The 21,855-nt window shown below is 39.7% G+C and overlaps 1 protein-coding gene across 3 annotated transcripts in view; it reads right to left on the bottom strand.

Annotated features, from left to right (window-relative positions):
- Positions 1 to 21,855, bottom strand: part of PTPRK (protein tyrosine phosphatase receptor type K) — a 416,967-nt gene that overhangs the window by 72,039 nt on the left and 323,073 nt on the right. For all 3 annotated transcript variants that reach the window (XM_050893028.1, XM_050893026.1, XM_050893027.1), the window contains exons 9-12: positions 12,987 to 13,096; positions 11,546 to 11,747; positions 8,511 to 8,616; positions 233 to 506 (exon numbers count right to left, since the gene is read on the bottom strand). In XM_050893028.1, coding sequence (XP_050748985.1) covers positions 233 to 506; positions 8,511 to 8,616; positions 11,546 to 11,747; positions 12,987 to 13,096 — 692 coding nt within the window. The remainder of the gene's footprint in view (positions 1 to 232; positions 507 to 8,510; positions 8,617 to 11,545; positions 11,748 to 12,986; positions 13,097 to 21,855) is intronic.

Below are 21,855 nucleotides of genomic sequence, written 5' to 3'. Positions count from 1 at the left end.
TTACTTCACTCAGACGATTACTACGAGATGTATTAAACTCTCATCTAGTAGCAGTTACTATGATACAAGGGTGGTGTGAAATGTGAATGGCATGCTGCCATGCTGTCACAGCATGGAAGGGATTACAGCAGTGCCACTGCCAACACCTACTATGTCCAACTCTGACAGTCCTAATTGTCACCACGGGCATGTCTTTGACTCCCTCCAGGAGAAAGGTGTGGTTGGCACTTACCTTCTCAACACTGCTCATGGCCTGGAAATAGATGTTGTAGCCTTTCCGAGGAGCCAGCGGAGGGTTCCAGAAACCCTGGTAAGTCCTGTTGTCACCCACGGTAAAGGGTGCTGGCTCTGGCAGGTTTCCTGGGGGCAGCTCAGCAGCAAAGTAATACGGCGACCCTCCGCTAAGAGCAGTCTGATAGGTGACGGGGATTTGGTAGCACTCCATGGCACCTGTTTCTCGCTTTGTTCGGTGCGGGTGCAACTCCTCAACAACGATCTGGTAGGCACTAGTGAAACAGAGGAAGACCAGCATATCTTCAAGGTCACCTGCTAGGATCAACTCTCTAGTCTCATAAAAATATTAACGCAATGGCTTTGTGTAAACTCAGAAAGAAAACAAAGAAAAGAAAAAAGGAAAAGACAGCAGATGCATGGATGCAGAGAAGAAACAAAGGCTTGAAATATAGCAAAGTTATCTAATTCAGCCACTGGAAAGAAGCAGCATTCATTTTTTTCAGGAAAAACAACAATACAAATCTATATACAACCTCCTAACAATGATTTTTTTTTTTTGAGTTTTTTTTCCTTTTGAAGAAACACAGGAATGAATCTGACTTTAAACTACAATAGATTAAACTCTTGACTAATCGGAAGCATCTGAAGTTAGCATTTTCCTTTGAAACGATATTAGAGAAAGCTGAGCTTCAAGGCCCAACATAATGACTGCCTCCAGGTTGTGCTTGAAGCACCAATTTGCAGTTGTCATATCATTAGAGACAGAATGTGCTGACAGGCTTCTCCACCTCTTGACCTTGCTGTGGCTTCTATCTTGGCTCAGAGCTATGCAGATCTAAAGTACAAGTGACATGGTGTAATACAAGCACAGATGGACAGAAATCTGTCCATTCCAGCAAAATAGACTGCCTCATTCCTCTACATTTGTCAATGATAAAACGTTACAAATTGCTGAAGCAGATGGCATTCGGCCTATTAAAACGCCATCCCAACCTCCCAATACCTCTCTTGAAATGGTCCATGGCTTGGTCACTTTTCAAAATCACCTGCTCAAAATAGAACAGGTAATTATAATTCTTCTTTCTCCTTAAGGGGGACTACCTAACTGCAGGATGTTACCAACTCATTATCAGCTTCCTCTGCTCTGCAGAAGTACAGAACTTACATACTGCGAGCAGGAGGCAATTCTTCAGTTTATAAGAAAAAAAGAAAAGAAAAAAGTTTTTTTTGGTTTTAAGAACTGTATGTACACGTACACACACGTATACATGCACACAGTTCCTCATTTATATGCAGATACATTTGAAGACCTTGTGAAAGATTAGTAAGAAAATATGCCTAAGCATGTAGACAAGACCTGAAGGTATTCAATTAAACTGGCAGAATTGCCTGTCTTGGTTTTGTTTTAAAGCTTTCTAAACAAAAAGTAAAATTGAACGGAGTTCTCAAAGCGTCACTGCATTGCTGCAGGGACTCTGAAAGGCAAAGACAATCCTCCTTCTTTCAGAACTTATGGGGCAGCATTAAATTATTTTGTCAATTTTCTCTGCTACTACTGCCCAGAAAACCCAATAACTGTAGTGGCAGAGATGAAGTATGTTACTGGGGAATGGAAGAAAGGAGAGAAGAAAAAATAAGAAATTAGTTTCAGGTCTTTCTTGAGCTGAAAGAAAAAGTTAGCATCCCCTTTTCCTAGCACCTAAAAAAATTAAGGAGGAAAGCCTCTTCCCTTTCAAGTGTCCAAGAGGAATATACAAAGTAACCTCATTTTTGAAACTCTGGGTAAAAAGAAGAACGTAAACAAAAAAAGTGATGAGTTAGTTCCAGGGATCTCTGTTTCTCATAAACTGTCTGTGAACTGAGCTTGGTTATAAATCACCTCCTGTGGTAAACTCCATGTATTAACCATGTCCAGCTAACGCGGCCTGCACCAACAAATCACTTCCACAAGACCCCTGCGCACCCAGAATCTTTCTTTATGCTTCAAAATTAATGTACTAGCAAAAAACCTAAAAGCATTGATATTTTACAAACTTGACAGGATGTAAAATATTAAAAATAATTTTTGTTTATAATGCCCCAAGGGAAGAAACGACTACTGGCGTTCATTCCCTCCCTGGCCTGGCCCTGGACCCAGGCAGGGTTAAAACCACCGCTCCCGAACTGGGCGGCCAACCAACTGGAGGGTACTGGGAACACAGGCACCGTGTCTCTGCTCCCTCCCTTCTGCAGTCTTCTCTCGTGAGCTGCCAAAGGACTGGGACCGACACAAATTCTGCTCTCTGAAGTGCCAGGAGAGCAGGAAACTTGTCATCCGTGACACCCTGCCAACTTAGGAGGAGAAAGCCAGCAGGGAGAGCGGAAGGACAGTGCAACGTCTGCACGTGACGGAGGCAATCGTCCCCTGGAACAGCCCGGTTTGGCACACAGCTCAGAAGCTAAGGTCCACCACAGTTATCAAATTAAATCCTTGTCGTGGTTTAACCCCAGTCAGCAACTCAGCACCACGCAGCCGCTTCCCCCTCCCCTCCCAGTGGGGTGGGGAGGAGGAAGGGAAAAGAAAGTAAAACTCGTGGGTTGAGATAAGAGCAGTTTAATAACTAAAGTATAATATTAACAATAATAATAATAATGAAATATAATAATAATAGTAGTAATGAAAAGGAATATAACAAAAAAAGGAAGGGGGGGAGGGGAAGGAAAAAACCCCAGTGATGCACAATGCAATTGCTCACCACCCGCTGACTGATGCCAGAGCCACGATCCGCCCCTCCCAGCCAACTCCCCCCTGTTTATATACTGGGCATGACGTTCCATGGTATGGAATATCCCTTTGGCTAGTTCAGGTCAGCTGCCCTGGCTGTGCTCCCTCCCAGCTTCTTGCACACCTGCTTGCTGGCAGAGCATGGGAAACTGAAAAGTCCTTGGCTTAAGATAAGCGCTACTTAGCAACAACTAAAACATCAGTGTGTTATCAACATTATTCTCACACTAAATCCAAAACACAGCACTGTACCAGCTACTAAGAAGAGAGTTAACTCTGTCCTAGCCGAAGCCAGGACACCCCCCCATTTTAAAGACTAAGGGCTAAATGAGGCATCTTTTTTTTTTTTTTTTTTAAAAGGCACATATCTTTTTTAAAAGGGCAAGTCTCTTTGGAGACCGAAACAAATCAAAAAATCAAAGACGAAGCGCATTAGAGTTAAATATTGAGGTAAATATTTGGTTAGTCCCTTTTAATAGCATTCTTTAAAAATATGCAGTAATTTTTGAATCTGATACAAAAGGTATGACAAAATTTTAAGCATGAGATCACATAAAATGTGAATGTTCTGAAAAATTTTCAAATAATTTACATAAAATATGCTCTCTTTCAACTAAAATATGCTTCCAAAAATAATGCTTTTTGGGCCCCTGATCGGAAAAGCTACAAAATGTGGAAAATAAGAAACAGATATACACATTGTAGCCATCTGCATTCATACAATTACTTCTAGTTAAAGAAAGAATAGCAAATGACAGAAAGTCTTTAAAGTCTCCAATGAGGCTTATTTATTTGTTTATTTATTTAATTTTCACGAAGTATTTTTTAAATAAAAGATGTGCCTATCCTCTTTGGAAAGGGGATCTGGCAGTATTTTTCATGCAACATTATAGGCTAACAAGACGGAGGAATACAGTCATTTACCTCTGGGCCCTTTGTGATACCATCTGTTCAAACCCATTTACTAACACCACAGTGTCTCCAAAGCAGCACTGTTACTCTATGTACACATAACAGTGTTCGGAAAGGACACCCTGCTGTAAGATGTTGTCCTGGTTTTGGCTGGCATAGAGTTAATTTTCTTCTTAGTAGCTGGTACAGTGCTGTGTTTTGGATTCAGTGTGGTGGATCGCTGCTTGGGCATCGGTCAGCGGGTGGTGAGCAACTGCATTGTGCATCACTTGTCTTTTCTTGGGTTTTATTTCTCTCTTTTTTTGTTATATTCCTTTTCATTACAATTATTATATTATTACTATTATCAGTTAGTATTATATTTTATTTTACTTTAGTTATTAAATTGCTCTTATCTCAACCCACGAGTTTTACTTCCCCCCCCCCACCCCCCGATCCTCCTCCCCATCCCACTAGGAGGGTGGAGGGGTGAGCAGCTGTGTGATGCTTAGCTGCTGGCTGGGGTCAAACCATGACAGATGTGAAGAAAGCAGCCAAAGTGAAATTTGCAACTTGAAAAGCAGGGTGTTCACTGGCTGCAAATGTGGTCTGATAATCAGGCTATAAGTGGAAGTTTAAAGGCTATGTACACTGCTTATCCTTGCATTTTTACATATTACTAATCCTAGCTTCAATTATCTTACGTTTTCTACACATTTTTTGTGTAATGGTGGGAATTCAATTACTGAGAGAGCTTTCTTGTGACTGGAGCTGCGGGAATTCCTACAATAGCAATTTTTTTTCCAGTATTCCCATACAGCAAAGAAGGAATAAAACAGAGAAATACAGATGGAGGAGTGGAAAACCTAGATGAACATACTCCTTCTCACTGATGACTAACATAAATTCTGAGCTACTCTGAAGAGTAATACAAATTCCAGAACCTGCTACATAAGTCGTCAGGATCATAAAAATTATTTTCATGTCAAAAAGCTTTTTTTTTTTTTTAACTTAAGAAAACCTGCACAGTACCTCCCTATTGACCAAGATGATTACAAACAGCCAAAAGAGGTCCCTGCCAACAGATCTTCCTTTTCACCCCTCCCTAAAAACTCAGGCTCTCAAAGAGGTACGGCAGTGATGAACACGTTGTTCATACTTCAGCCCTATTCTGACTAGGCTTTAATATCAGCTAGAGAGTTCCTTCTATGTGCCTAGTGGAGACACACAGTCCTCTCCTCTGACGGGTGCCAGACTGACTGACAGCCCACGTTACAACCCCAGCTCTCGGAAGTCCGACTGACAACTAAGTTTTAGCTGCTCCCTGCCATGGTCCACTTAATTAGTCTTGTTGCACAATGAAAATAACCTCTTTTCGCATATGGAGGTATAAGAAAAACACTTTATCAATCAAATAAAAGAAATTTAATCATTAAAAAGTTGTCTATGCTGATTCTGATATATGTGCTTTGTAATCCTCATCTGCAGTAGGATTTGAAAACAAAAGATCGTTTTCCTGGCACTCAGTTAGGATCCTTCAGAAAAACTACAGTGACAAATCATATCTTCAAATGAATCACTGGAGCACCACTGATGCTACTGACTGGGATCTCATCCACAAGATTGATGGTGAAACAGTACACGGTTCACAGTGAGCCTGAGCCATCCAGCCCTGTAACCCTTTGCATTTCTAGTTTGTAATCTGGTTTAAAACTTCAGGAGGTCATACAGAATGCTAGGGATTACACGATAACACTTGACAGGGAAGATATGATTAGAGTCATGTTTAAACTGTGACGACTATGGCATGTGGTGTCTTAAAGAAATGATTGACAGCCGTGCATAGATTTCAGTTGAGTTAAGGAACATCTGTTTCCTGGGGGGCTGTGCTGATGGAGAGGCTGAGGTACAACAAAATCTGATCATAGTATAATTGTGTTTGTAAAAGCAAAAGAGTATCAGACTAAGCTTTTTTTTTTTTCCTAATTTTTTTTTTTTTTTTTTTTTTTTTTTAAAACATGGACCTACGGCTATTAAATAAAATGATGTCTTGACCATCTACAGCTCCAGGGATTAGAGGACGGGGTGCAAACAAATCTTTTCAAAAAGCCAGTTGTATTCTTCAGTGTCAGGCTAAAGAACAGCATTTGAGTCCCTTCTACTCAATCACAGCTGCAGGCACGGTGATGCATTTTTTCCTGCCTACCTAGTAACACTCATTATGGCAGCAAGCCAGCTTGTAGTGGAAACACAACTGCAGTGTGGATGGAGTGAAGCTTCACTAAAACGCATCATAAAGTTTAGCGAAATGCATTGAATCAATTCAGAATTTCAGTGTGCTACATTTATCTCCCCTATTAAGAAGCTGCTGAAAAATACCTGACTGCAATATGCATAACTTCAGGAAAGGGAATGGGACCATATTTTCTGCATTCCCCTGGAGAATGCTCCTCATTCCAAGTAAGGAATAAAACACCTGGTTTGTTTTAAGAATAAAGCCCAGCTCTCTGGTTATGGTGAAGGACTTACTTCCTTAGCCTCTTGATGTCAGAAATTTAATGTAATCTTTTAGGTTTTAGAAATTAATTAAAATGGAGAGGGAAGATGGGAGACAGGAAGAAACATGTATGCTTTTTTAAGAGCATACTCAAACAACAGTTATTAATAGTCTATCAAACTATCCCTATCAAACTATCTATTAACATTTAGTACATAGATCCTTTTTGCCACCTTCATAGGCCACAGTGACAAGTTCATGCCATAGAACTGAGGATGCTGTAAGGAAAATCAAGAGAATAAATGTGAGGTGGTGTGCTGCAGGTTTACTCTGCAGTGAGTTACTCGCCTGCCAGTACAGTGCAGCGAAACCAGAGCTCCCTGAGCTAGGTACGAGTAATCCTCTAGCCACATCGCATCACACTACCAGTTCACGAAAGAACCCCCCCCCGGGATGCGAGAATGACCCCCCTCAGGGTGAGCGGCGGGACTGAAGGTGGGAGCTTGCTGCTGTCTGCACACATGTGCCACAGACCAGCTGCTGTAGAGAAAATGTGCACCACCGTCAGCAGATCCCAGTGGTGACTGGCAGGTGTGCTCTGGGCGAGCCTATGCATCAGCCCCTTGGGGGACCAGGCACAAGACTGAAAGGATTTGGCACGGATTAGATGATAGACAGATACCACATTTCTCAAACAGGGATAGCTTTGGATATGGCCAGTAGCAGGACACCTGGAAGGCTTTAAAAGCACCTACAAAAGGCGTATAGTGACTTTAAGCACCTGCATAACTTAGGAGCATTTTCAGATCGCAGGTCTGGTTTCTACTGTATCAATTCAACAAAAACCCTATTTTAGGAATCCAAGTCCTGTACTGAATGTAGTCCTGTACATTTTATCATTCTTCACACCCAAAAAAATCCTAGGTTTGCTCCAGGGCAATCTTTCAGAAACTAATGATGCATGGGGTTACAATTTTATTTATGAATGTAACACATCAATATCTCCTATAAAGGGGATGAATCTGGATTATCTTCTATGCCAGAATATAAATAAATAACTTGATCATATTAATCATAAAGGTGACTATATGATAAGCATATAAAAATGCTTATAGGTACATGACTGATCCCCACAAAAACCATGTAAAACATACATTCCTCTTAATGGAAACAGACTTAGGAAACAGTTAATTTTCCTGTACTTTTAGGGCTCAGGCACATTGCTCAACATCAGCTGAGCCACGGTAACCAACTTAACGTAACACGGAATGAAATGCATTAGCCCGTATTTCTCTAAAATGACACAAGGGTAAGAGCATGAAAAGGTTCTGATGCTCAGTAGCTAATTAGCCCCCAATTAGTCAACCCTGTCCCTGAATATTGCTGATGCAGCCACATCAGTAAAACACAAACGGAATCAAATAATATCACAAAATTTTTGCACTAACAAGTAGAAGTAAAGAGCAGGATGTGGACTAATCTTTGCAAACAGAATTAAATTACCTCTCAATAGAGAGCAGAAAGGGAAAGACCCCTCGAAGTTAACATAAATGAAACATTTTAATATGATTATGGGACACGCCAAATAAAATTTAATAGCTTGCTACATGATTTCTAGTAAGAAGCACTCTGAGAGGAAAAAGGTCAAATAGTTTGTATTCATCACTATTATTCTCCCATCTCCTCTGAGCTTCCAATTTTCCAATCATACATATATGCTATAGAATAGCTGATTTGAAGCACTGGAGAGGAAGCGTTATTTTCAAATCCACTTTCTGACAAACACCTTTCAACCTCATATTTCAGAGACACTGTGAGAAAGTAAAATGAAATGATAATAGATAGGAGGTGCTCCTGGGGACCCTAAATCAAACAGGATAGACAGCTGGATGATTCAGGACATGACTATGTTTAAAAAAAATAAAAAAAAATTAAGAATTTTTTCTTTTTAATTACAGATCTATTGGCAAGCTCAGTCTAGCTAAGAAAAACAATAGTAATGTCAAATGAATATCACCTGGAAATGAACAGCTCTATGAGCTGTGAGACAGCATATAATCACCTAAAAAAATCTCCTCTTGATTTTTTTTTTTAAATTTTATTTTATTTTTTAATTTTTTTTACCTGATAGGTGCACCTTTGGCCTGTGCTGGTCTCAAGAGTACAGTTATTGTAGTAGCAGTTTCATTGAGAGATGCATCGACTCCTTCGTAGTCCGGTAAAGTGGGAGCTGATTAATGTTGAGTGGGAAGGAAAAGAACGAGAAACAAATCAGTGAAAACATTTTGAATTTTCATGAGATTGCAGCTGTTCGCAATATAGTACAAAGTCACAATCTTCATCAGCTAGGTGAGTCTTTTTTAATGGTTTTCCAGTCAGGCACAATCTTTTACTACAGCATGAATGGGACTTCACCAACAATTGATAACCCCATCCCTAACTGCTCCCCCTCAAATCATTATACCTATCAAGTTAAACAGGTCTATTCAAGAAGGACAGAAATAGATGGAGGATGTAACTGCCAAGAAACTCTAAGACTACAAAATCCCATTTTGGCTTTGCTCTTTCTACCTTACAAACAACTATATTCACCATCTTGAAGACCCAACCTCTACCACCTCTTTTTCCTCCTCCAACAATTTAAGAACCTTTCACATTTCCTCTTAAATGTCATGGGAGACCACACCAATACCAACCAGAGTGCAGGAAAATTGGGCTTGGACAGACATGCATCTGTGGACTAGAACTGGATGGGGGAGTCTATTTCCATGCCCATTTCTCCTTCCATTTCTAAAAATGGATGGCCAAGTTGCTCATTAATCAGTTTCTGAACCACTGCAGTTTTCACACCAGGGTATTAAGAAAAAACAAAATCAAAGTCAAAACTAGGAGCAGTTCAGGAACTGATTCACCAATGGACTGGCTGTCAGGCCTTCATGGCAGCGTTATTTGTTGTGGGTTGGATGGCTGGTGTTGGTGATTACTTCAACCATCCAACTTCAATCTGCTGCCACAAACCTGTTACAGTCCTCACTGGTAATACTGTTGCTGACTTCAGCTCTAGTGCAAGGAAAGAAACAGGATTTCCTGTGACTCAGAAAATAATAGATTTCCATTAATTACTAATCTTTAACAAGCTTGAAAAAATATCTGCATGGGTTTTTTTATATGTGGCTGTATCTTTATAAAATTGTTAATGATGCCTGTATATTTCAAAATGAACCTTCACAAAAAAAGATGTTTCCTAGCAGGATGTCAATCATTTAAGTCATAATAATTTTACAATAATATATCAATAGATAGAAGAGCACTGAAAGATTAAAAGCCTTGCTTCATTAGTCCCAGATCCTGGATGAACATAAAAATTGCTCTTATTTCAGGAAATATTATTTTATAGAAATAATGTTCATTTAATGTTCATTTATAAATTACTGTTTACGTCATGTTCACTAGGATCGCGGCAACCACTTGTAAGCTTGGTTAAAAGGAATAATTTCACTCCTCATTAAAATAAAGCTAGCATTTCCTGAAACATATGCGTTGCTTCGTAAAAAGTATCAGTTATGCAGAGTGAAACTAGACAACAGTTCAGCATAAAGCAAGATAAAAAAAACCAGGCTGAAATTCAGATACAAAGGGTGTCACAGCCTGCCTTTAAGCTCTCCTATTATTAACCATGTTTTGCCAACTAACAGACCCATACTGTGTCTAGAAAGTGTGGTAGACTGGATTCTGGACAAAATTCCCAAAATTTCTGGGTGGAAAAATAGGGTATACCTGAAGAAGCCTGAACACGCTGTAGTCCTAAAAAATCCAAACATGTTGAGGTGCTTATTTCTGAAGCACTGTCTGGGGGACACACATGCTAGCAAGGTATTACACAGTTAGACCTTTTTTTTTACTGCTCCTACAAAGAGGTTAGAAGACAAGTATGCAAGTACTACACCACCGCTATGCCTGAAAATTTATGAACTGGAATTTGTTGTGAAGAAACACGTTAGACTTCAAAACAACCTGATAGCTAGATAAACAGAACAGAACATGTCATTTGGGTTGGGGTTTTCTTTGGTGGTTTGGTTGGGTTTTTTTGAAGGGGCTGGGGTATGAGGAGTGCTAGTGCTTATGTGCTGGGATGGAATTCAACAAATTGTTCCAGTTAACTATGACGACTACAGCATTTCACTTGCTACATAATTCAAGGAGCTCTGCCTTGAATTTTCTCACATTTTGATTTATGTGCATGTTTTTGGGAACTGGGTGAGGAAACTACGTGAGTAGTTTCCCATAGAAACGGTAGGTGCATTCCAATACATTATTAACTTCCCTTTACAGGACAATATAAGTTTCATTATGGCAGATAATAAAGAAAATAGCCTGCTTTGTGCTGTTTAAATTTCTAAATGACTGACTTCTTTGATCTCTGCCAAGCTCTGAAGTCACCATGTCATAACATCAACAGTCCTTTTGTCAATATAGCATTGACTTATCTTCTGCTATCAACTGCATAAGCTACTGTCTTATTTTTTGAGAATAATACTGGAATTTAAGAAAATAAAAATACTAAAGCATTCCATCTGACGTTACTTTCTTCTAGAGTTTGCAGTGTGTTAAGACGAATAGTGTCAATCTTGGTGCGTTGCAGTAAGTGAATAAAGGCATGAGGAAGCAGATCTATATGAATCTGGCAAAAGAAATTCACACTTCCACCCAACCGCCCCAATTCTGTTATAGCTGTGTGCTGCTAAGTGGAGTCACCTTGAGTAAGTCAGTTAATTTTCTGCGTCTGACTTTACTAATCTGCAAAACAAATACAGTACTTAGTGACCTATGGAGTGCTGTGAGGCTTAATTAGTTAAGGTTTATACAGCACTTCAGAATCTTTAGACGAAAGTACAAGATTACACAAAATCAAACAGTTAACAACTACAGGTGTGCAATTTCTACCTCATGCAAGGATTTATCCCTGAACTTATGCTACTGTTTGGCCAACACACTCAAAAACATTTTCAGTAATATAGTTTCACAACACGATAGGAATTTTTTTGTGTTTTTTTCCCATTTCATGATTTTTCAAGTCTTACAAAAAAAAATCCAAAAAACATTCCTCGCCCCCTTTCGTTTTTATTTTTTTTTTTTTTGCTCTTGTTTTTTGTTTTTACCTGAGATGTTGGTTGTTACATTGATTGTGGTTGCTGGTCCAAACCCTTTGACAGTGCTTGCACGTATGAAGAACTGGTAAGTAGTACCAGGATGCAAGTGTGAGAAGATGTGGTGTGTGCTGTTCCACAGCTTCGACACAGTTTGTGGAGGTCCTGCGACCGGAACTGCAGGATCAAACGACCGTATACTGCTATAGCTGACCTGTGAAAACAATTATTTTTGTAACAATTGTTACAGTTTTTGGCACACGGGGATTAGGTTAGCTTGGCTGGAAAGGAAACAAAAGACACATGCTCATCTAGCTACCCAGCTATCTTGGGGATACCATAAGGACTTGATGTGTATTACTGTAGAGTCTGCTTCCCTTGAAAGGCTATGCAGGTGCCCTTCATCTCTCTCTCTTTGTGATTTTAGTTCATGTATGGAAAATTTCACCGTTACATTTAAGTTAGGACACCCCCACCATCCTCCCCATCTCCACCAAAACCCTTTATTTTTCACTTCCTGTAATATATTTCCCTCTCCTCTTCTAATAATCATATTTAAATGCTGTCCAAACCAAGCTAACATATTTAAAGCCAGCAATGATATCTTAATGTACTGGTTTTGACTGGGATGGAGTTCATTTTCTTCACAGCAATTCGTACGGTGCTGTGTTTTGGATCTGTGATTAAAACACAAAAGCTTGCACTTTTGCCCTTCTGATTCTCCCCCCATCCCACTGCGGGGGAGTGGGCGAGCAGCCGAGTGAGGCTGAGCTGCCCACCAGGGTTAACCCACACTATTTAAAGAACTTTTTTAGCATTAAATAGATAAACAAACAGATTTAAGGGGTTTTGTTTGGTTAGTTGGTTTGTCTTCCTCCTATAATTCACTAGTACACAAAATTATATCCTCTGTTCCTCTAAAAAAAAGAGTGCTGGAGAGGATGGTGCTTGTTCCTCAAATCAGCTCGTGTTTCCTGCCAACCTCCTGTGGAGGTCCCCAGAAGGCTCATATATTAAATATGGAGGTCTCCTTGAAGGGTGCTATCTAAAGATCTGACAAAGCTAAAAAACATTGCTCCAAATTTAATAACCATCTTACTTTTCACGTAACCTTCTCTTCCAACAAAGAAGATATCACAGATCATGGCTGCCATGGCTTTGGAAGGGTGTATTGTAATGATACAAGATTTTTAAAACTAGCACCTCCCACGTGGATTGTAATATTGTTATACTCACATGCCAAAGCCACTTGACAGGGCCAGCCAGCCAACAACATATGCACCATAATTATGGTTTTTGAATATCTAATCACTACATAAAATCCCGTATTCCGTAAATGAAAGCAGCATATAATTGAATAGCTGCCTACAGAGCATAAACACCCACCGTCAGCCACCGCTCTTGCTGCACTTTCCTAGCCCTATCCTATGCTTGTTAGCTGTTTAGTGATTACCTCATACTGAGTAATGATGCCATTTGGATCCACAGGTTCCTTCCAGTTGAGGAAGATCTTATCTTCAAAAGGAGTTCCTTTCACCGACTTGGCAGGTATAGGGCCTGGCACTACAAACAAAATAGAACTTTTAAAAATAGGAAATTCAAGAGACAGAAAAATTAAAGAGATGACAGAACATCCTATTAAAATGAAAAGTGAGTGCGGGTCTATTTTTATTAACATTCATTCGCATGCAGAAGGCAGCGGTAGAGAGCATGAAAAAGCACTTCAAAGCGTATTTTGTAATTTGCAGTGCAGAGAGAGCATGAAGTTGAAACGTTATCCCCACATATGGTTTTCAAAACTTCATGCAAAGTCAAATTGTCTCGTAATATAGCCAGGGGAAACAGTTCAAGCTAGATTACAACTTCAGGGAACATCACTGAACTCTGTAATAAGTGTTTCTTAGGACAAGGACTACATGGTTTTAAAATCCTTCTAAAAAGAAAAATCAAAGGCAAGGAAGAGCCTCTGTTATACAGCATCTTCCAAAAGAGAGAAATGCTTACAAAATAGTTTTCAGTCACCCTGTCTTAAGATTTGTTGTTTTAAAAGAAATCCTCGTTTAAAGAGGGGGCTGGGCACGGGGCAAACACACCAGCTCAGCTGCCACTTCTTTCAGCCACTGACACGCTTGTGCTGCAGAAGGATCAAAACTGCTTACTTCAAATCTTTCCAATAAGAGACATTTTCAAAGCTTTGAACTGAGCCACACTAAGATGACCCTACTTTCTTATTTTAAATGGAACCAATATCCCTGGTGTAATAACAAGTCTGAAGTGTCACCTCAGGCCTCTTTGCCTGAGTGATTCACAGCACCTGGTAATCCCATCAACATTAGGCAGGAGTTCTTAGTTATCTCCCATTTCAGCTTACAAGATATTTTTGCCTACACATACAGTTCCTTTTTAACCACAGCAGCTCACCTAGATTTGAACACATACATGCTGAAAGAAGGGTATGAAGATAAGAGAGCGCCTGAAGAAACCCTGAACGCAAAGAAACACCCTCCCCCCTCAAAAAGCCAAAGTTGCCCAAATCTGCAGTCTTTCAAGCTAAAATGTTACTTCTATTTAATATATTCACACATATTTCTCTCCCCTTCTTAACCAGCCTATTTTCTTCAATGCAACTTTCAGTGAGCCTCACGCATGGCATTTCTTGGGTATTAATTATCAAAGCAGACTGAAGTTTTACAAAGAGTAAAAATAAATTAAAACCCGCTGGATCAAAGGAAGCGCCAGGCACTGTGCTAGCAGCACCAAGGAGTGAGTGGTCTGTCCCAATAATGGGATTTATTTCAGTCTACATGGAAGCCATAAATGATGATCTGACCCTTGGTACAAACAACATAATTTGGCACATTAATAATAAATTCATGGAGTCGAAAAAGCCCACAATTAAACAGATGAGAGCTTCACAGAAACTGTTCATCCATCTGTCAAACGAAGACTTAGGAGAAGTTAACTAAAATCATACACTGCTGCTTTGCTTCAGTGTCCCGATACAGACGGAGCAGTGGATGAAGGCTGACATGCCATGACAGCCCCTGTGTGTTGTGCATAGCATTGAGAGACTTGCTGTGATGCACACGACATTTTCCTGGGGGGAGGCTGGGGGAGGCTGGGTGTGGGTGTGTGTGTGGGTGTGTGTGGGTGGGTGTTTGAGAGAGAACACAGGAATGCACCAGGGCATGTACACAGAATATGAAATTTGACATTAAAGCAAGTTAAAGCATGCAAGTTAAAAAGAAAACAGACACAATTGCTCAAAAACCTGCAAAATACTTTTTGCGTGGTGCTTTTAAAGAACATGTTTCATATTCAATTGAAACTGGGTGCAGGGCTCTACGTTTGAGGGTTGCATAAAGCTTCCTACATTTTCTGTTTAAACACCCAAGTGGGAGAAGCTTCTAAGCTCATCACATTGCCTGACTGTGTTTTCTTCTCCTGTAATATAAAATTCGTTGCTTGTGGCAGCAGCAGCAATGTTAAACTGACTGGAACTACATGATCCCAGTTAGTTTCATGCTTCTCTTCCCACTGGCATGGGAAGGGCACAAGAACAGAAGCTAGCACAGTGATGAGCAGCTTGCTGGGAATCCCAGTAAAAATAAGGTCAGAAAGTAAAAGAGAGCAAGTGTCTAGAAAAAGAGAACAGTAATTCCCACGAACCTCACCCACCCCCGCAAATTCACCAAAAATGAAGCTTGGGATCATCTTAAATTATTTGAAAGCTCAACTGGAGTTAAAACAAAGAAACACATAACAGTTCAAATGCCTAGAAAAAGGAATATAAATTAATTTTAGTTTCAAGGAAATGTTTTCATGGGTCTGAAGTTATTTTTTCCCTTCCATTTTTCAGTTCAACCACAGTAAAAACGTCTTTTAACTGCACAGCTTTACCAAAGGTGCAAAGGGAAGCGAGGAAAGAGAAAAGCAGGAGCAAAGGAATCTGCTTAAAGAACAGAGTATCTGTGAGCAGGCCCATAGATTCATCAGTCAGGTTAGTCAAAATAATGCTTAAACGTCCTCATTTGTGCTTTTATGTCTTTGTTCTCAGGTCAGTATTAGTTACAAACAGAAATTTTAAAAAGGCTGAAATTAGTAAAAAAACCCCAAGCAAACAAAAAACCAACAACAAAAGAACAACAGCAAGGTAACCTGTTGGTAACACTACTTTGAAGACTCAAACTGCATCTCTCCATGTAGGCAGCCATTGCTGTCTTTTCCCTACAACTCCCAGCAGGACTCTAAGGACTTAGGAAAGACCTTAAACTTCACCTTTCCAAAGCAGTGTTAAAAGCCTTCCCTTTTATATGATATTTAACAAGGACTCAGGTGAAAAACAGCCAGGTAAACATAATCTTTGTGCTGATAACAGCTTTTGGAAACCTCCTCACAAACAGCCCAAAAGGCTTTCTTCAGGCTTGCGTGTGCATCTCCAGAAGCCCCACTGGCTCACCTCAGTGCCTCTTTACTGCCTTCTCAACTCCCATTCTTCTTCCTATGCAAGCCCTCGCTCTTCCCCTTGGACTTACGGACAGTCTATACTAAATCAAAATACTCAAGACTATTACAAGTGTATATTAAGGTGAAGTACGTCACTTAAGATTCCCTATCAATGGCCAGGTATCTGAATAATTCAAAAAGTATAAGTAGCTGCTAGAGGAGCTGGACTCAGACCTTCTGACCTCTGCACCCTCTCTTTAAAAAGATTCTGGTCCCATTGATTTTCTTTCCATCTGCTGACCTTGTGAAGTGCGACCCCACTATCTCTCAGTGACAACAGTAAACACTCTTTCTTTCACATGCATTATTCTACGCTAAACTTCCAACAAGTCAAGATTTACACTTATCTGAAGAAGTGAAATCCTTTAGGTGGGTTTAACTGTACGGATTTCAGAAGCGATTTTTAACTTAAGCAAAAAGAAAATCATTTTTCCTATTAAAAAGTATGCAAACATAAAATGCACACATATATAAAAGTAACAAAACAAATTCAAAGGGAATTTCAGGAAGGTTTTATAGTGGAAACATCACAAGCTCTTCGTTCATGATTTAAATGCACCTCCAGAGCCCTTTTAATGAAGCTATATATTCATACAGTGAATAGCTGATAATCTTTTCTCCTATATAGACATGGGATGGTGGACTTTTATAAATACTATGCATAATAAAAGTACAAACCATCAATCTGACATCAGACCAATTCATTTTAGAGCAATATATTTGCATTAAATTATGTCAGTCACAAATAAATTGTTATTCACAAATAGCGTCACCTAAACCTTGTTCCATACTAACTTAACGGGAAATTTGTGTTACAATACATTACTTCTGGAAGAAAAATGTATTAACTGACACCAACCACTATAAAAATGAATTTATATTGCTTCAGTTTTCCTGCTACAAAATAATGAAAGTGCATGTAAACAGAGTATTTTTATTATTATTATACTCTGTGAAAGCTGTGCAGAGTATTATTAGGCTATATGGTAAAGCCTATGTGCAGATATATGCACGGTTATACTGGGAAAAATTCCTTTGTGGTACTCAAAAAGTAAAGTGTATCAGTAGCAAACTTACAGCCTTTCTCTGAAGGTGGATGCTCATTTGCAGGAGATGGTGACAGTCAATCTCTTCCACTGTTTCAATGTTACAAGCAATTAAAATGGCCCACCTTTCTGTTGGCTTTTTCTGAGGGATTTACCATTTTAACTTTATGCTTTGTTACAACTCGAGACTCAGGCTTAAATAGGAGAAAATTTTATATAATAAAAAAAAGGAAAAAAAAATCAGAATTGCTATTACTAGTCTTTACCATAAGAATATTTACACCGAAGGCGGTGACAAAAATGCTCAAGTTGCATGATTTGCAGTGAAGAACAAAATGCTATTTAGTGCATAGTGAGAAGAAAACTGGTTGCATATTAATAGTCTCCTTAAGTGCACATGCTCTTTGGTTAATGATCTCTCCTCCTGGAGAAGCAGGGCTGGCGTGGGCTGGGGTGCTGCCCTCCCCAGATGGTGGGCAGCAGGGGGGCACTGGGCCACGCTCCCCGGGGCGAAAGCCCACAGCCCTGCACAGGTCTGCGTCACCCACCCAGGGCCACTGCTGGACTGCACGGGCACTGGCCCGCTCACGCCTGCGACAGTCCCCATACCTTCCAGTCTATATAAAATTACTAACGTAACAAACATAAATGCTTACAATCAAGCTACTAAGCAAGGCGACAGAGGCTAATCAGTCTCAGCGGAGGTGGCAATCACTGTAGGTATTGGCGCAAATATCAAATGGGGTTAAATCCACGAGTTCTGGATTTGCTGAATTCGGGGGCTCAGGCACCTAACGCGGTATTTTGTTTAAAGCCTTTTTACACCAAATGCCAACTCCAGTACTCCTCATTTCTGGGATTTGGAAACATTTCTCCATGCCAGGGTGAAATAACGTCACATACTCACATACCTTACATCTTTCTAAAAATATGCAAATCAATATTCCGAGAGTGCTTTCAGCTAGCGCATGGCTTGGGAATAATGGGAACTCGTGGGCCCAGGTGTAAGCCCTCATGCCACTGCAAACTGCTGAAATAGTCACTAATTCTGACCTATTTGCAGGCATCATTATGTCAAACACGCTGTTTCAACAAAGAATCTCATATGCAGTATCACTTTTTCAGCTATAAAGCTTCTAATACAGGTATCTAGAGGAAATGAAAGTAGGAAGTTGTTTCGACCAGGGTAAATCATTCTGCGTTTCAGGGCCAATTTTTCCTGAGCTATTAATATAAAACCTAGCTTATATGTCTAGTCTCTGCAATAGCTTAAAACAGCTTACTTAATTTGTTGTTTGTTCAGTGTCAGCTTAAAATAGATCCCTGCTAATAATTCCAATATTTTTCTTACTTTCTCACAAATCAACTTTTCTCATGTCTTTAATAAAAAGTGCTCATGAGTCTTTCTGCAACCACTTTTTCTCTCTCTCGATGATATGCTGATAGCAAATCTTACCTACCATCTGAAAAAAAGAATTGGAGTTATTTTCACAAGCTGAAGGACAAATAGGTTATCCTAGGCTCCTTTTATCAATGGCAATAGGTCAGTTATAATCAGTTTCAGTTCACTGCTGCTAAAGACATAAAAATTCCTCCCTTATTTGACTATATTGACACTAAATTTTGCCGCTGCTCATGACATGTATGTCACTAGTCTCCCTTTTAGATCAAGGACTGAGGTCAATACCTTTAGCAGCAGCATTTATGGACAACTTCACATTGAAACTTTTATCTCTTAGTCATGGGTTTCTCTTTATTAACTGCAACCATTTGCCAATTTTTTCCCAGTACAATTAGTATACTGGGTTCACTTGACATCCATGCACATGTCACTCAGCTACATAAGTTACACATTTTTTGAGACAGTTTGCCATTTCAAGCAATCTTAGCAGCATTGGACATACTGCCTACTCATCTCACTGCATTAACTTTTCTCCCAGGTGGGCTATTTTTGTTACTTTTACAATGCTACTAGTAGAGTTTTATATCTATGTTTTCCAAGCTCCTTGAAGCACTGTTTGTTTGTTTGTTTGTTTCCTTTGATCGAAGCATATTTTCTACCTCCTCTTCCCCCCCCCCCCCCCAATATTTTCCTGGGGTGCCAGAACAACTTGAAAAAGCACAAAGGAAAAGTGTTTCTCATATCAAACAGTAAGTGGAGAAAAAAATACTTTTTTTTTTTTTTGGTAAAGGCAACTTACAGCCTTACTATCAAACACAGAAAAATACTAAATGCCAACTATTTCCATAAAATCCTCCCTCAAAGTTGGTGGAAGGTATTTCTTCTTCACACATTTAGAAAGTACATGAAGTATTTAACTTTTTAAATTTTTTTGCTCCCTAATTATAACATTTCTCCCTTTCTCTGCTGTTTCCCAGAGTGGTGAGCCTGCTGGAGTCTTCCCAGGAGCATGAGTAACGGCTGGACAGTTGGTGGCTTAACTCTGCATCGCAGCTCTAGATATCTCTGCATGGAGCTGAATGAGCCACACTCTCTGAAAGATCAGGGGGCCTCATTTGTGTCCAATGAGCGTGTCCTCTGGCTCAGATCAAAGCTTTGGTATACTTTAAGCCCCAAAATGGGTACTTATCCTATTCCAAGTGATCTTTTTCAATTAGTTGTTTGCCCGCTGTTAGCTGACACACTCCCTTACTAGTTATAAAATCACCATCGAACACTTTGAGCTTCACTATTTGCTTTCTCTGTAGCTGCTCTTTCAGAGCTAATGTCACTATTCCTGTTAATCCACTGCCTTTTGCATCTGTTTCCAATTAAAAATTAAGGAAGCATTTATCTGCTTTAATCCCATTCACCATCCACTGCTCTTAGAAGGGTCCCTCTGAGTTCGCAGCACCCTTGTGAACAGGCAGCTCCGAGAATGCGTGCATGCTGCTGATTCATGCTAAGAACCAGAACTGCTGGTTCTTGTACTTTGTTCGAAATGGCAAACATTATTTCTGCCCAGCATGTATGCATCCCCAGATTGTGCGAGCCTTCCTCTTTTTTCTTTATCAAATCCTTCACTGTTCATCTCTTATACAAGCCAAGTGAAGCAGTGAGTCCCTGTCATGGCACAGATAACGCCGAGTGCCCGCCTACTCAGAAGACCTTTCTCCCAAATCCTAGTGATGGTGTGATCTCTCCCCAAAGTGAAAGATGGTATTTCACCCATAAAACACTGACAAATTTCCTTGTTTTCATCTTCTTTTTGCACAACTTGTTTAACAGTGTATTGCTCAAGGGCTTATTTTTTCCATGGAATACAGCTCTTTGCAAATTACTATAATATAGTTTAAAGATTATTTCCATCTATCCAAGTTAAATAGATATACTTAAAACAACCAAGTATTCAGATCTAGCTCTGGTAAGAAAGGAGGCTATTTTCACACTGATATTCCCGGCTTTGCTTTCTTGCAGATACTGAATTACAAGCTATTAAAACCTTCTTCATTTGTCAGTCACGGCTCTGAAAGTCTGAAGTGCAGCTTCTGAATCTTACCTTGTCCTTCTACTAATTGTTTGCTGAGTTAATTCTGCTCCTCGTACCATACACTGCTCAGTTATCACTCACCACTCTGGGAGGTCTGGCCCAGCTACGCAGCCTTATATAAATGTGAACCTTTGTGAAAGACAACCAGAGATCCTCACTGTCTCATACCAGAGCCACGCAAAAGTCTGAGATCCTCTGCATTTAGGGAATCCCAGAAGTTCAAATATGTGTAAAGCTCCTAGCAGAAGGGAGGAGGTGAAACGACAGAAGAAGAGAGATGAAAGGAAAGATTAAAACAAAATAACAACAACAAAAGAAAGAGTCAGAGAGCTGGAAGCATAGGGAAGGTGGACAAAGCACCAGAAGATGAGGGCAAAATAGTAAAGACAAAGAGAGACAAGAAAATGTGGGGGAGACACCTTTAACTCCAACAGTCTACAAAGTTTATACTTGATTAGCAGATCCTTGTAAGAAAGAATGGCATTGGAAAGAACGCTGCACTACAGAAAAGCTAACAAAAAGTTAATTATCTGTTTTTGTCATCTGGAGTTTTCAAAGTTTCTATCAATGAAAAGTACACAACGTAAGTGGACAGTTTCAGATAATCATGTAATCAGTGGCTATTTCTAATTAATGTTATTTGCAAAAATGTAGGAAAATATTGTGATCCCTCTATTTTCCTTCTCATAAACGAATCACTGATAATGCCCCCACTATGTAATTAACATCATGCTCATTCTACAAAACCTGTAAAAATCATCATGACAATCAGGCTACTTCGGACCACATGTGAAATATGTGGGGCACAGACTCATGTATCTCCCTGTAGCTCTCATCATCTTAGTCTGAGTCCTGCTTTAGGCTGCAAACTATGTTTTAAAACAGTTTCAGACAGATACTTGATCACTTGGGCATGGACTAAACTAGCAGCATACACACAGGCAGTCAACTACAGACTTCAGTTTACTTTTGCTATGAGAGCTCAAGGGGAGACGCAGGTGTGAATAGACCTTTGATCCTCTGAGGTGGCTGAAAGCCCTCTGTATTGCACATTGCTTGCATGCTCTGTGTTTTGAAATACATGACAAAATGGACACAGACTTTCAAGTCAATCAGTAATGCACAATTAAAAATCTGCATTTCGTTTCCAATAGTATCACTGACTAGACCTCATAAGAGGCAATTTTCAGGTCACAAGCATTATTACCACCAGTGCATCTAAATATAGGTACCTTTTAAAATGTATTAATCCCTCCTTGAAAACAACTTCTGTTTGAAA

Source organism: Gymnogyps californianus, chromosome 3 (assembly GCF_018139145.2).
Source record: "Gymnogyps californianus isolate 813 chromosome 3, ASM1813914v2, whole genome shotgun sequence".
Taxonomy (NCBI): domain Eukaryota; kingdom Metazoa; phylum Chordata; class Aves; order Accipitriformes; family Cathartidae; genus Gymnogyps; species Gymnogyps californianus.
This window is presented reverse-complemented; position numbering and strand designations above follow the sequence as displayed.